The sequence below is a fragment of the Talpa europaea genome, assembly GCF_964194135.1.
Source record: "Talpa europaea genome assembly, chromosome: 10".
Classification (NCBI taxonomy): Eukaryota; Metazoa; Chordata; class Mammalia; order Eulipotyphla; family Talpidae; genus Talpa; species Talpa europaea.
This window is the reverse complement of record NC_140077.1, coordinates 42564153-42576721: the sequence shown is the minus strand read 5'-3', so window position 1 is coordinate 42576721 and position 12569 is coordinate 42564153. Positions and strand designations below refer to the sequence as shown.

The window sequence follows — 12569 nt, the reverse complement described above, 5'->3', positions numbered from 1 at the left end:
CTGGGGTGCCCGAGACTTTCCTGCAGGAATCAGACTGACTGTGAGAGGAAATCTTGGGAAAAGAGATGCCTGTTGCAGTTTTCATACATTTTTCTCCATTCAATTTTATATCCCCTTATGTGATAGTTATTATTGTTATTCTTCAATTTACAGATGATGATGAAGGGAACATCACAATGGTTAGGTAACTTGTTCAAGGTCACACAGCAGGTAAGGGGCAGAGCCCAAGTTCACACTGAGCCAAAAAATGGTTGCCCTCTCCCTTCTACCCCAAGGTTTCTGGTGGTCAGGTTTTTAACACCTTAGGACCTGAAGTGCTATGGGGGTACAGAGGCGTCTGGTAAAGTTTTGTCCCAGATCTTACAGACAAATAAGGCCAATCAAGAAGATCCAAGCCTACACCCAAGTTCACATAGCTGTAAGTCCCAGCTTAACCAGAACTTCAATTTTGAGACTTTCTCATTTAGGGAGCCTTTATTTATTCATTCATTTGTTTTCAAAAGACCCCCGTAACTGGAAGGCCTAGAGTGCATACACTCCAGAAAGCCAAAAGTGGAATTCCTGAGCTTAATCAGAGGAGATAAATGCCACCGTCACGCCAAAGCAGAGAGCAAAGTTACCCTTCCTTAGTTTTTGGAAAGGAAAATCGGGGCGACTCCGCTTCCAGCTGCAATCCAGGGACCGGGCTTTCCAACGCGCTGGGCCCCGCGTCTCGCGAGGCCCCCCCTGCCGGGTCCCCGGCCCTACGGAGGCCGCGCCTGGATGGCTGTCGGTTCTCCCCTCGGGGTTCCCCAGGCGGCTCCGCCCCCGCCCACCCAGGCCCCGCCCAGGCCGCGCGCGGTTCCCTTCAGCTCGCGGACTCGCTCGGGCGGGCGAGCCGCGGCGCGCGGCATTGTGGCTGGCGGCGGGGACCGGCGAGGACCCCGGGGCCGCGGGCAGCGGCGGGGCGCAGAGGCACGCTCCGGGGTTCGGACGGCGCGGCGCGGCTGCTGTGGACGCCCCTCAAGTGCACTCACCTGGGGTCGCGCAACTTCGGAGCCGGGGCGCTGGTGCCCGGGGCGCGCTCGGAGCCCGGCTGCCCGGGGAGCGCAGCGAGGGGCGCGCCGGCGCCGGCTGGGGAGCGCCCCGAGCGCACGGCCGCCCTCCGCGCAGCGTGGCTGCCTCTGCCCCAACGGAGGGCACGGGCTGGCGCGACCGGGCGCCCGGGAAGACGGCGAGGAGGAAGCGGCGGAGACGGAGACGGCGGCGGCGAGGCTGGGGCCAGGGAGAGCTCCCCGGGGGAGAGGCGCCCGAGCCGGGCCGCGGGAGCATGTGGGCCCGGAGCGGAGCGCGGGGTGCGCTGCTGCTGGCGCTGCTGCTCTGCTGGGACCCGACGCTGAGCCACGCAGGTAAGGAGCGCGCCGGCCTGGGGGCGCGGGGGGAGGGTCCCCTGGCGCCTCACTCTGGCCCGGAGTGGCGGCGGCCGGTCGCCCGTCGGCGCGCGTGGAGAAGGCGGCCGGGGTGCCCAAGTTAGAAGGTAGATTGCTGTGCCCCACCGAGGGGCGATGGCGCGGCCGCGCTCGGGGTCTGTCACCGGGGGTGTCTGACGGGGTGTGTTCTGAGCCAGCCGCGAGCGTCCTGCGCCCCCGGGAGAGGCGGGGGCTGCTCCTTGGAGCGGGTGTCCGGGCCGGGGGCTAGGCTTCCAGGGGGTGCGCCCCCGTGGGCCCCTGGCTCGCCGCGCGCCTGGCTGCGACTCCGAAAGGAAACGGCAACAGCAACAACAAACTGTCGCTTCTCGACCCAGGTGTGCGCTCGCTGCCTTTCGCCGGCAACTTCCGAGCCCCGGCCCGGCTCGCCCCGGCTCTAGCGCGCTGCACCGACCGGAATCCGCGGACCGCAGGGAGGGAGAGACCCGAGCGCGGGGTGCGCGGGGTGCGCGGGGTGCGCTCTGCCTGGCTGGGGAGGGTTGGAGGGCTTCGGCCGGTGTAGGCGGGAGGACTAGATCCTGCTCACACCGCTTTACCCGAAATCGTGTAACCTGCGGTCTTTGTTTGGGGGGGGGGGCGGTGGGGAGGGGGGAAGGGGAATGAAGTCCCTAGTGATCCTGCCGAGTTTTCTTTTAAATGGGTCACTGACATTTCCCCCGTCCTGGAAGCAGACCAAGCGCGCTCGCCCCTGTACCCTCCCACTCTGGACCCAGCGAGATGCCGTAAGGTGGGCCCATAAAATAATTTCCCTACACACCCACCGCCAGCACCACCGGCACCCACTGCCCTCCGGCGTGGATGTGCGCGCGTCTTGTCCGCAGCTGGGCGGGTCGTTGCTGACTGGGCTGCGCCTTCCCTGGGATGAGGCGCACACCCTGGAGGCGAGAGTCCCGCGGAACCGGCAGGTGGGCTGGCCCCGCCGCTGGTCCAGGCTCCCCGCGCAGGGCAGGGGTGGGGTCACCCTGCTGCGCGTGAGCTTTCCGAGTTGAGGCTGCGAATGGGGCAGGAAGACCGGTGCAGAAAGTGGATAAGGTGACCGCATGCCTCCCCCCTTCCATCTGCCCCTGCACTGTAGACATCCGCTCCCCCTTCCCCACCCCCCCACCCCCCATAACCAGACTCCTCTTTCTGGAATTAATGATTCCCACGGCCAGGGAGTGAGGGATTGGTTTTAGCACATCCCCCAGTTTTTTTTCTAGCCCTGTGTTGTAAAGTTACGACACTCAATCATTTGATCCAAGTTAATTATGATTTGGGCAGACTCTGGTATTTAAAGACGTGTTTTGAAGTTGGAAGGTAATGATGGGAGAGGGGGCAGACTGCTGGATGACCAACCTTGTTTTACAGAATGCAATTGCATGTGGGAGGTGCTGTGCTGGAGTGCTGGTTTCTGGTTTGAGGGTGTTTTGGGGGGGGGTGTGACTGAAGGGTAGGGTGAAGTCTCAGTGAATGGCATATGGACAGGGTGGCATCTTGGGAAGCTGTTTTTTGTACCAGCAAGTCAGTGGGATCACAAATAAATACTGAGGATGTTGGGGGTGGTGGCTCGGGTAGGCAGAAGGACCAGCCTAGTTGGCCTCAAGTTTTCTGGAGCTTGAAAGTGGGCTCAGCCATTGAGGCTGGGGGTGGTCTGCAGTTCCTGCTTAACAAAGCATCCAGCCCCCACCTTCCCAGAAGAAGCCCCAGGCCCAGGACTTTGATGGATTTGGGCATGAACAGTGCCCAGCCAGAAATGGCCTCTAATACTGGGCTTTGATTTCTCACTAGCGAGCAGAACCCGTGTTGGAATTGTGCTCATTACTTAGCGCAGCAGGAGCTGCCTGCCCACCAGCCTGGAGAGGGGCCAACTGGTGGGGTCTGCCTGCAGCCTTCCCTTTGCCCAGAATGCGCGGCCCTTAGAAACTGCCTTCAGGAGGGAGAACATGCCCCTTCCTCCTACACAGCCCTTTTTCTCTAACGCCAAGGCACAGAGCATATTTCAGAATGTTCTGTGGGTCTTCCCAGTGGATCCCTCATTACTGGGAAAATCAAGGCCTGAGGGTTGGCCTCTCTTCAAATCTTGCCTTCTCTTGACCTCAGATCATAGACTTGTATGCAGGGCTCATGTCCAACAGCCAAGTCGATTCAGGCCACACTGGACTCTTCCTTGTGACTCCATCCACCTCTTTGTCATATCAAGTGGAGCCGAGGAGGCTGTCTTTACCCAGGAGGGCTATTTCTGGGAATGCACAAGTTCCCCTCCGTGGCAGGCTCCTCTCTGTCCTCCCCCACCCTTGTCCACAGTGAAATAGGAATGAGTTCCATTTACTGTGCCAAGGGTTCTTTTAACCATAAAGTTTGATGGTGGAGAAATCAAACCCAGAACATAAAACCCCAGACCTTAGAAAGAGATGTCAGCAAGTGATGGACCAAGGCAGGCCACTTCAAAAGCCTGGGAATCTCCACCTACTCCTCCCCTCAGCCTTTCCTGGAGCTTTTAATGAGCCTTTCTTTCCTTGGCCTCTGGCTGGGATTGTTGAGAAGGAATCAAGGTGTCATGATAACACTTCTTTTTAAGGTGCAATTAGAGTCGGAGTTTTCTTAGTGTCTCTGTCTTGTGTGTGGGTGGGTGGGGTGGGGGGTGTTGAGGTGACCCAGCCTCCTCTCCCTTTACACTATAGCAAACACCCATTTCACTTAAACAAATGGAAACTCAAGAGTGGCTTAATGAGTTTTCTCATTAAAGTAAAAGTACCACTTCAGGGAAGGAAAGGAATTTTGAATGTCATTTTCTCTCCTCCCTTGTCTCCCCACTCCCCAAACTGGGAATTCTGTAGGACAGAAACATTCCCCTCTTCTCCTACCTACTTATTTAACCTCTAGAGCTTTGGGACAGGCCCTGGCTTGCCTGAGGTTACATTGGGACTGAGGGCCTCCCTGGTGGCGCAAGGGGTTAATTCGTAGCTATGAAGCTATCAGCAGCCACTGCAGCAGGAGTTCCATCCCCAGCCAGGGAGCTACCCACCTGGCACAGCAGCCCTCCCCTCTCTCACTGCTGCTCCCCTCAGCAGTGTATTTCAGTCAGTCTGCCTGTTCCTCTCCCCACTCTGTCTCTAGTGAATCCTCTAACTCCCCTTCCCTCCCCACTACCCTGGCCTGTACCCCACTTCTTGTGTGCATAAATAAATCTTTGACAACAGCAGAAAAAAGGGAACTGAGGGAAGAGCTGGGACTTGAACTTAGGCCTGGCAGACTTCAGTCTAATCCTGACTCCTTAGTTCCCGTAGGGCTGCAGACTGGCCACCTTGGGTCTAGGATTGAGAATCTGAAATCAAGGCACCGCCTAAGGCAGGAAGCTAAAGATAAGGTTGGTTTGGTATCAGGTTTGACTAGGACATGTAACAGGATGGGTGGAAGATATTGGGACCATGGAACCAGGAGAGGTGGATGACATGGCAGGACCAAAGGTTAGAGGTCAGGTCCTGAGAATGGGTAAATGCCCAAAGGCAGCCCCAACCCTGATCCCCAGCCTTGAGCTTCTCAGTAATTGTCCCAGGTTTCCCCAGCTGGGATAAATCATAAGCCAAGCTCCCTTAGCCTGCAGGGCAAATCGCTACCATTTCAGAGTTCTACGCTCAGACGTGTAGTTGGGTCAGAATATATATAATATTTGCTTTTTACTTTGAAGCTTCGAAGGCCAGCTCCTCCCCATCTACTTCATTGTTGGGTTTCTCCTGCACTGAAGGTAGATGAATGACCCTATTTCTGGCCATCAGGAAAGAAGAGGTCTGTCTCCACCTCCCTTCCCTTCCCCACTAATGTCTTCCGAGGAGTGTGTGTGCTGCCTAAGACTTTGGGGGTGGTGTGGGCTGCCAGATTTTGATTTGAGGCTGGAGGAGCAGGGCTCCTTCGATTCCAAGTGCTTAGAGAACAAGGGTAGTGATTTTGAATGGCCTCCCCCAGCGTCTGCTGGCAACAGCAGTCTGTAACTGCCGGCTCACCCAGTGATCTTTTGAACCGCAGAGGTAGGCTTGCGTGGAAAGGAGACAACTTAGAACCCACCGAGGCCTGTAGAAAAAGGGGGAGAACAGGTCATAGGACAGCACTTGGGACTTAGCGGCTTGGGGCTGTGGCTGAGGAGCTGAAGAGCAGAGAGAAGGCGTTGTCTGGGCTGCTGGCCCCCAGGGGGAGAGAGGAGCCAGGGGCAGCTGAAGCCAGAGCTGGGCTTCTCCTGGACTCCTCCGCCTTCTCACCAGCTTCCTAAACAGTTTCCACAAATATAGTCATTAAAACTGTGAAGGCAAAATGAAACCAAACAAGTGCTTTCTGTGCATTTCTCCTTTTTTACGGAAAATTTTTAAAATAACCATAGTCAGAATAATACAAGGAAGGGCATGGGGGGAGGGTGCCCCAGGGATTCTGTGCATTCCACCCTATTGATTTGCTTATGAAGTTGCGGCTGTGGTGCCACCTCCTCCTCCTCAGGGCCTGGGTTCAGCCAGGTGCCCCAGGGGTGACTTGAGAATGTCTCCCCACCAGACACATTTGGGTGAGCCTCTCCTCCTGGCCTTTTTGGGGAAGTCCGGCCTCTGGGACCTGGTCATGGCTCCTCCGTGTGAGTTGGGTGGCGCTCAGGATTCGAACTCCTGCTTGGCATTGCCCCAGCCGCTGCACCCACGAGGCCAAGCTACTGATCCCAGTGGTACCCCTTTTTCTCCGATCAGTGGCTTCGGCGATGCTGATGGCAGTGAAAACATTTGCTGAAGTGCAGGCGTAGATACGCCGCCTCCCTGCCGCCCCCGCCACCCCACCCCTTTGGTATCCTCTTCCTTCTCTCCAAAAGCACTGGGTTGCTGGAAGCTCCTGAATTCACCCTGGCGGTGGGAGGGCCTGATTAGCATCTCCACAGCTTGCTGGGTCTGCCTAGCAGTTACCTGGGGGTTGTTCCACACCGCACCTCAGTGCAGCCTGCTCCTCCCCGCCTTCTTCAGCGGATCCCCTAGACCCCCTCGCCACTCCCCTCCCCTGCAGAGCTAAATGAGTCTGCTGGATCCCTGGGAGCTCTACTGCCACAGCCAAGCCAGCCGCTGCCGAGCCTCCTTCCTTCTCACCTCCCGGAACAGGCTGCCCCCAGCGCCTCACAATTTCCCCGCTCATTTCTCTAGGAAGGCAAGCTGTGGGTGTGAGAATGTGTATTAAGGAGTGTGTGTGTGTGTGTGTGTGAGAGAGAGAGAGAGAGAGAGAGAGAGAGAGAGAGAGAGAGAATGTATATTAAGGAGGTGGGGCAGAGGTGAGAGTGTGTTGGGACGGGTGGGGTAGATGTGTTGGGTTAGGGTGTCAGGTGTGGAGGTGAAGTGTGCAGAGGCTGTGTGCAGGGGAACTGTGTGTGTGTGCTGAGGACAGCTGTGCTTTTGTATATGGCAGTGATACGCGATACAGATGGCTATGTGTATGTTTGGGTGTGGGGGGGCTGTACAGTGTGCATATGGGTGAGGCTATGGTGTGTTTGTGTATAAATAGGTATGTGTAGTGTGGGGATAGTGAGTCACCACCAGCCAAGAGAAACTCCATCCATTGCATTTTGTGAGGGATGCCTCTTGGGGGTGGGCCCCAGGGCATTTGCTTTTCCACACTAAGGAGACCTCCTTTTGCCCTGTATTGGGGGTTGTGGGCAGGATTTGATCTAAGTGCCAGGTTCTGGAGTAGAAGGGCAGAAGTTAGCTTCCTCTAAGGAGGGCAGATGGGCCAGGCCTGCCTAGAGGTTGGCTACAGATAGGCCCTAAAACCAGCTCAGGAGCTTGGGTGAGGACAGGGGCTCAAGAGGACAGGGGCTTGAGCCCTGGGATCTACTACAATCAGGTCCCAGCTTACCCAAACCAGGGACCGGCCTGTGGTGTGAAGTTGTGCTGAGATGCGTCAGGCTCCTGCTCGAGCCACAAGAGGCCGTGGGGTCTCCTGGAATTCACTGAAGAAGAGGTAGGCAGAACTCAAAGATGGGCATGGCAGGGGCTGGGGCTCTCCATGGAACCAATTGAAAGAGGACACAAGGCACACAGACATACATGTGAGCCCGGGACTCACTGTCCTCACCGCCTTCTTGGTCATAGGTAATCCCCCCCCCCCCCCCCCCCCCGCTGTCCCAGTTGTGCCCGTGGTGAGGCCTGCCATCCCCAACGCCAGGAGCACTTGAAGATGTGTTGCTGTGGAGCAAGGAGACCTAACGCATGTGCCAGCTCCACCCATGTGCATAGACTTTTTCAGATTATAAAACCCTCGTATTTGTGGGATCTCACTTCATCTTTGTAGGAATCCCATCAGAAAAATGGATGCTACTAGGAAGCTGACCAAGGACTCGTGTCAGAGCCAGAGCAACCCTGGCCCCAGGCCTCAAGGACATTACTGTCTGTGCCAATACTGAGGTCCAGTCCAAAACCATACCACTGACTATGGGCTGGGTCCTTTGGTGGGAGCTTGACAGATAAGGATTTCTTATTTTTTGACATTCAGATCTCAGATGCCAAGTGAGGGCGATGCCAATATCTGCAAAGAATCAGGAGTCTAAGCCGTGGGCTTTCAGGAGAGGGAGATAGATGGGAGCCAGATTTTGACTCTCTCCTTTTCAGGTCTTTCTAAGAGAACATGGGATGGGACTTGCTGGCTGGGGGACATGGGCAGGGGTACGCAGCCCCAGATCTCTCTCCTGTGCTTGGAAATTGACCCTGTCAGTGCCTCAGCTGCTATCTCAAGTGGGCCTCAATGTTTGGTGAGCCAGCCTCAACTGGAGGGTGTGCCTGGGGGAACCGCCCCTCTCAGTTACCTCTGACTATGGGCTGGGTCCTTTGGTGGGAGCTTCACATACAAGGACTTCTAATTTTTTAATTCTCTTTCTGTGGTTCTTCAAGAAGGATTGAACTAGCAAATATTTTCAAACACTTGCAGGGTTTATATTGGGGCAAGAGCATGAGGTAAATGTCTCTACCTGGGCCATGTTCCTGCCAAGAACACAGTATGGATAAGAAAGGAAGGACAGGGGCCTCCCCGGTGGCACAGTGGTTGAGCACTGGGCTGCGAAGCTGCCCATAGCCTCTGCAGCGCCGGTTCGATCCCCGGCCGCTGGTGAGGGTCCCACATGGCACAACAGACCTCTCCTGCCGCCCACTGCTCCCCTCAGCAGTGTATTTTGTCAGTCTGCCTGTTCTGTTCCCCGCTCTGGCTCTGGTGAATTCTCTCACCCTCCTGTGCTTCTGACTGTACCCAGTGCTTGTATAAATAAATAAATAAACAAACAAACAAATAAATAAATAAATAAATCTTTTAAAAAAAAAAAAAGGAAGGAAGGACAAAATTCCCAGCCACTCCCATGAGCCAGTTAGAGGGAAAAGGCTCATTTTTCATCACCACTTTAGGAACCCCATCCTTCTACACTCTGCTCCTCAGGGCCTCAGCTGCAAGTTTAGAGGGTATACTACATAGCCAGCTAGAATCGTGAGGTTAATATAGCCTCCCAGCAATGCCACTTACTCTGTGGCTTTGGGTAACTCATCTAACTGCACTAGGCCTCAGTTTCTCATCTATTAAATGAGGATAAAACATGGTTTTCACTGGCTTATTTTGAAAACAATATCAATGATATATGAGAAAGCACGTAGCATAGTTCCTGGCACACGGGAGCACCCAGGGACCACCCAGGTGCTCCAGGAGGGAGCTCTGCTATGCCTAAGCTTTCTTCCTCCAGAGGAGTGCAAGTCAGGGGAGAAAAAGGGAGGCTCAGGGCCTGGAGGCCCAGCAACTTGTGGCTATTCTTCTGCCATATGAACTTGAACAAGTACCTTCTCCTCTCTGAACCTGGCTGGTCTCCCAGCTGTCCGTTTGGGGTGAAGGAAAGGTAGAAGGATAAAGACTAGGGAGTTTTTTTCGCCTGGTTCTAACTGAAGAGACCCCAGCATCCAACACGGTGCAGAGGTAGCCAAGGCTCAGAACCACTTGTGTTTACAGAGGCCCCTCCAGAAAGTCAATATATTGACTGGAATGCCCTTGTGAACATTATGCGGCCTGGGTCTCTCTCTCTCTCTCTCTCTGAGGTCATAAATCACCCTCCAGGACCTCGGTCCCTTTTTCCTGCTCCATAAGCATCTCTTGGCTTAGAGACTAAGTGCCCCAGCACCAAGCAGTGCCAGCAGTAGAGAAGGATCCCATTGTCAGAGACATCCTTGGCATGTAAGAGAAGAGGGCTTCTTCCCCGACCCTGCCATGCCATCCCACCTCTCCAACGCTCAAGAGGAAGCTGTGGAGGGTATGGTGGGAACAGAAGGTATGGTGGGAACATGCCCAGGCCTGGCTATGCCATCCACTGCTTTGTTTTTCCCATTTGTAGGGGCACTGAGCTTGGGGTGGGGTATGAGGAATCCTGTCCACTCGTTGGGTGCTGGAACATTGTTTCAGTCCTAAAAAATGGTTTATGTACACATTCATTCAATCTGAGCAAGTACTGGGCTCTGCAGTCAAAGTGGGCAAAGCATAGGCCTAACCCTTGAAATGATAGGCTTTGTGTCACTTCTTGAAACATAATCATTATGCGGGACCCGTGACTCTGGGCTGTGAGAGGAATATGTGATGGAGCAACAGAGAGGAGCCCCTTCAAGGATGAGCCAAAGATGTGTGTGTCCTGGGAGGGATTTGGCTTGGTGCTTGGAGAGCAGGCTGTGCGGATTACTTGGTTTTGAATCCTAGCTGTGCCACCATCTGACTGTGTGACCTCAAGCAGGTTGTCCGCCCTCTCTGAGCTTTAGTTTCCTGGACAGTATTAGCGTCAGTTCTTATCAGATTGTAGTAGAGATGAATGAGATAATGCATATGCCTCATTCTTAATGCATATGTGTTTTTGCATATTTTAAAGAGCTCAGTAACATTCACTGTCATCATCAGCATCATCAGTAGTACCAAGTATGAGTTTAATGACAGAAACTGCTTATGAGTTGAGAGACGTCTCCTACGGACCTGGGTGGCTGGTGAGGGAAGCCTTCTTGGAGGAGGAAAGGATGCTACTTAGTTGGCCTTTAAAGGATGAGCAGAGTTTGGATAAACAGAGAGGGCATTCCTGGTAGGGGAGGTGTATGTAAAGGTGTGGGTTGGTAACATCTGGCACATCCACCCAGGGAATAAATTCCAAATTCAGCCAGTGACTCATATCTGATCACTTAGTAAAGCAAGGCTTCTCAGACCAGAGGTCCTTTCTTAGTACAATAGAAAGAGCCAAGTCTTTGGAATTAAAAGGATTTTAATCTTACTAAATACCTGAGCCAGGTGGCTCGACCTCTGAACCTCAGTGTCCCCATCTGTTAGGGATCGCCAGGCAGTGATGTAATATGAGACCATGCATGCGATCCTGGCACAGAGTATGTGCTCCATTGATTTCCTTTGCCTTCTTTCCTTCCTGCCTCCCCCGCCCCGCCCCCCCCCCCCCCCCACCTCCCCAAGCCCTGGCTGGGGCTGGGTCTTGCTTTTCTTCCTGTATTCCTCTGGGCAGGAGAGCAGGGCCCAGAATCCCTGGTAGCAGCTTCCGGTTTGACCTGAGAGCCAGGCAGAGGGGCAGAAAGAGGAAGGCTGCCTTTTCTGGCCCCTGGTGCTCACCTGAGCTGGTGAATCCTCCAGGTCTGGAAGAAATGTCTTTTGCTGAGATCACCCAGGAGCCTGCAACCCCCAGAAGGCTCCAAGTGGCGTCTGGAGGCATTACTGGCGTCAGGAGACAGAGCCGATGGAAAGCAGCTCTTGTAATGTGATCAGAGGCGCCCGCCTGCCCAGCCTGGGACCTGGGCACCCATGGAGGATGCGGACCTAACAAGAAGTTGAATCAGAAATTCCAGGAAAATTGTTCCTGGTCCCCTCCCCCACCCCACCTTTGGTCATTGTTGGCACTGCAGGGCAGAGTGATACTCAGAGACAGAGGGAGCAGTGGTCTGAGTTGGGGTTCATGGCATGAAGCAGCCTGGCATGCTTTTCCTTGTCGCAGAGCCAGGGCCCTGGTGGGGAAGCAGGGTCAGTAGGTGGAAGCAGGTTGGGGTAGAAACAACTCCATCATGAAGAGCAAACTGTGACACTGGGTGACTGGAGATACTGGGTCTGACTTGTCTGACTTTACTCACTCGCTGTCCCTGATGCCCAGCACAGTTCCTGGCACTCAGCAGGTTCTCCATAAAGACTTGAAGAATGGGTGAATGGGGAGCTCATAGTCTGGCCTCACTCACCCAAGAGGTTGCTATGGCTCGGTCCCTGCTGTGTCTTGGGCTTGCTGCTGTGGATGAGTAGCCAAAGAATTGGAAGATTCCTGTTGCTTTGTGACTCTCCCACTCCTGTTTGCCTACCTCTCCCCGTCATTCACTCCTGCTTCCTTTCTTTTATCATTTACTATGTACCAGGCATGATGGAAGGCAAGTCTTCAGGGGTCAGAAAAGAGTTTATTCATTAAGTTCCGTGGAGCCACAAAGAATTAACCAATTACTGTGGTCAAGTGCCCTCAGCCCCTTTGTGTGGAGAAACACGCTGGCAGGCTTCCTGTGGACTGGTAAACTGTGTGCTTATCTGCAAGGTGGCCTTCACAAAGCAAGGTTAGTCAAGGCCCATTCAAAATGTTTATCCTTTGTATCCCCAGCCCACTGATGATTTCCCTCCACCTTACCTTCTAGTGACCCAAGAGTGCCTATTCATGAACACTGACTCCGAGGCCTAGGAGCAGGAATAGCTGAACACTCATGGACAGGGTCTGACCACAAGCCTCAGCCCTCCATAGCAACTGCCACCAGCTTGGCAGAATCTGGGTTTGGTGCAGGGGAGCAGTTTTGGCTGCTGGGTCTATAAACTGAGCCAGGCTTTCCTGGCTCTACATCTATTATTAACCATCAGGGAGCATCCCTGGGAGATTAAACACCCCCAGGCCCTTGGCTGAGGCAGCAGTATACCTAGCCCAGCTACCACCCACAGCTAGGCACCTGCTGGCTCTTGCTGGGAGCCCCTACCCCAGGCTGATCTGGAATTCCTGTCAGGCAGTCCAAGACAGGTGGGGCTGGACAGACCCCTGCCACAAATCTGATCTGAGCCACATTTTCCTACTGATGCACCCCACTTCTG

The 12569-nt window shown here is 54.6% G+C and overlaps 1 protein-coding gene across 3 annotated transcripts in view; it reads left to right on the top strand.

Moving 5' to 3' along the window:
- Nucleotides 1-1309: 1309 nt before the first annotated feature.
- Nucleotides 1310-12569, top strand: part of UNC5B (unc-5 netrin receptor B) — a gene marked incomplete at both ends in the record, with an annotated part of 78168 nt that continues 66908 nt past the window's right edge. For all 3 annotated transcript variants that reach the window (XM_084245926.1, XM_084245924.1, XM_084245925.1), the window contains one exon: nucleotides 1310-1388. In XM_084245926.1, coding sequence (XP_084102052.1) covers nucleotides 1310-1388 — 79 coding nt within the window. The remainder of the gene's footprint in view (nucleotides 1389-12569) is intronic.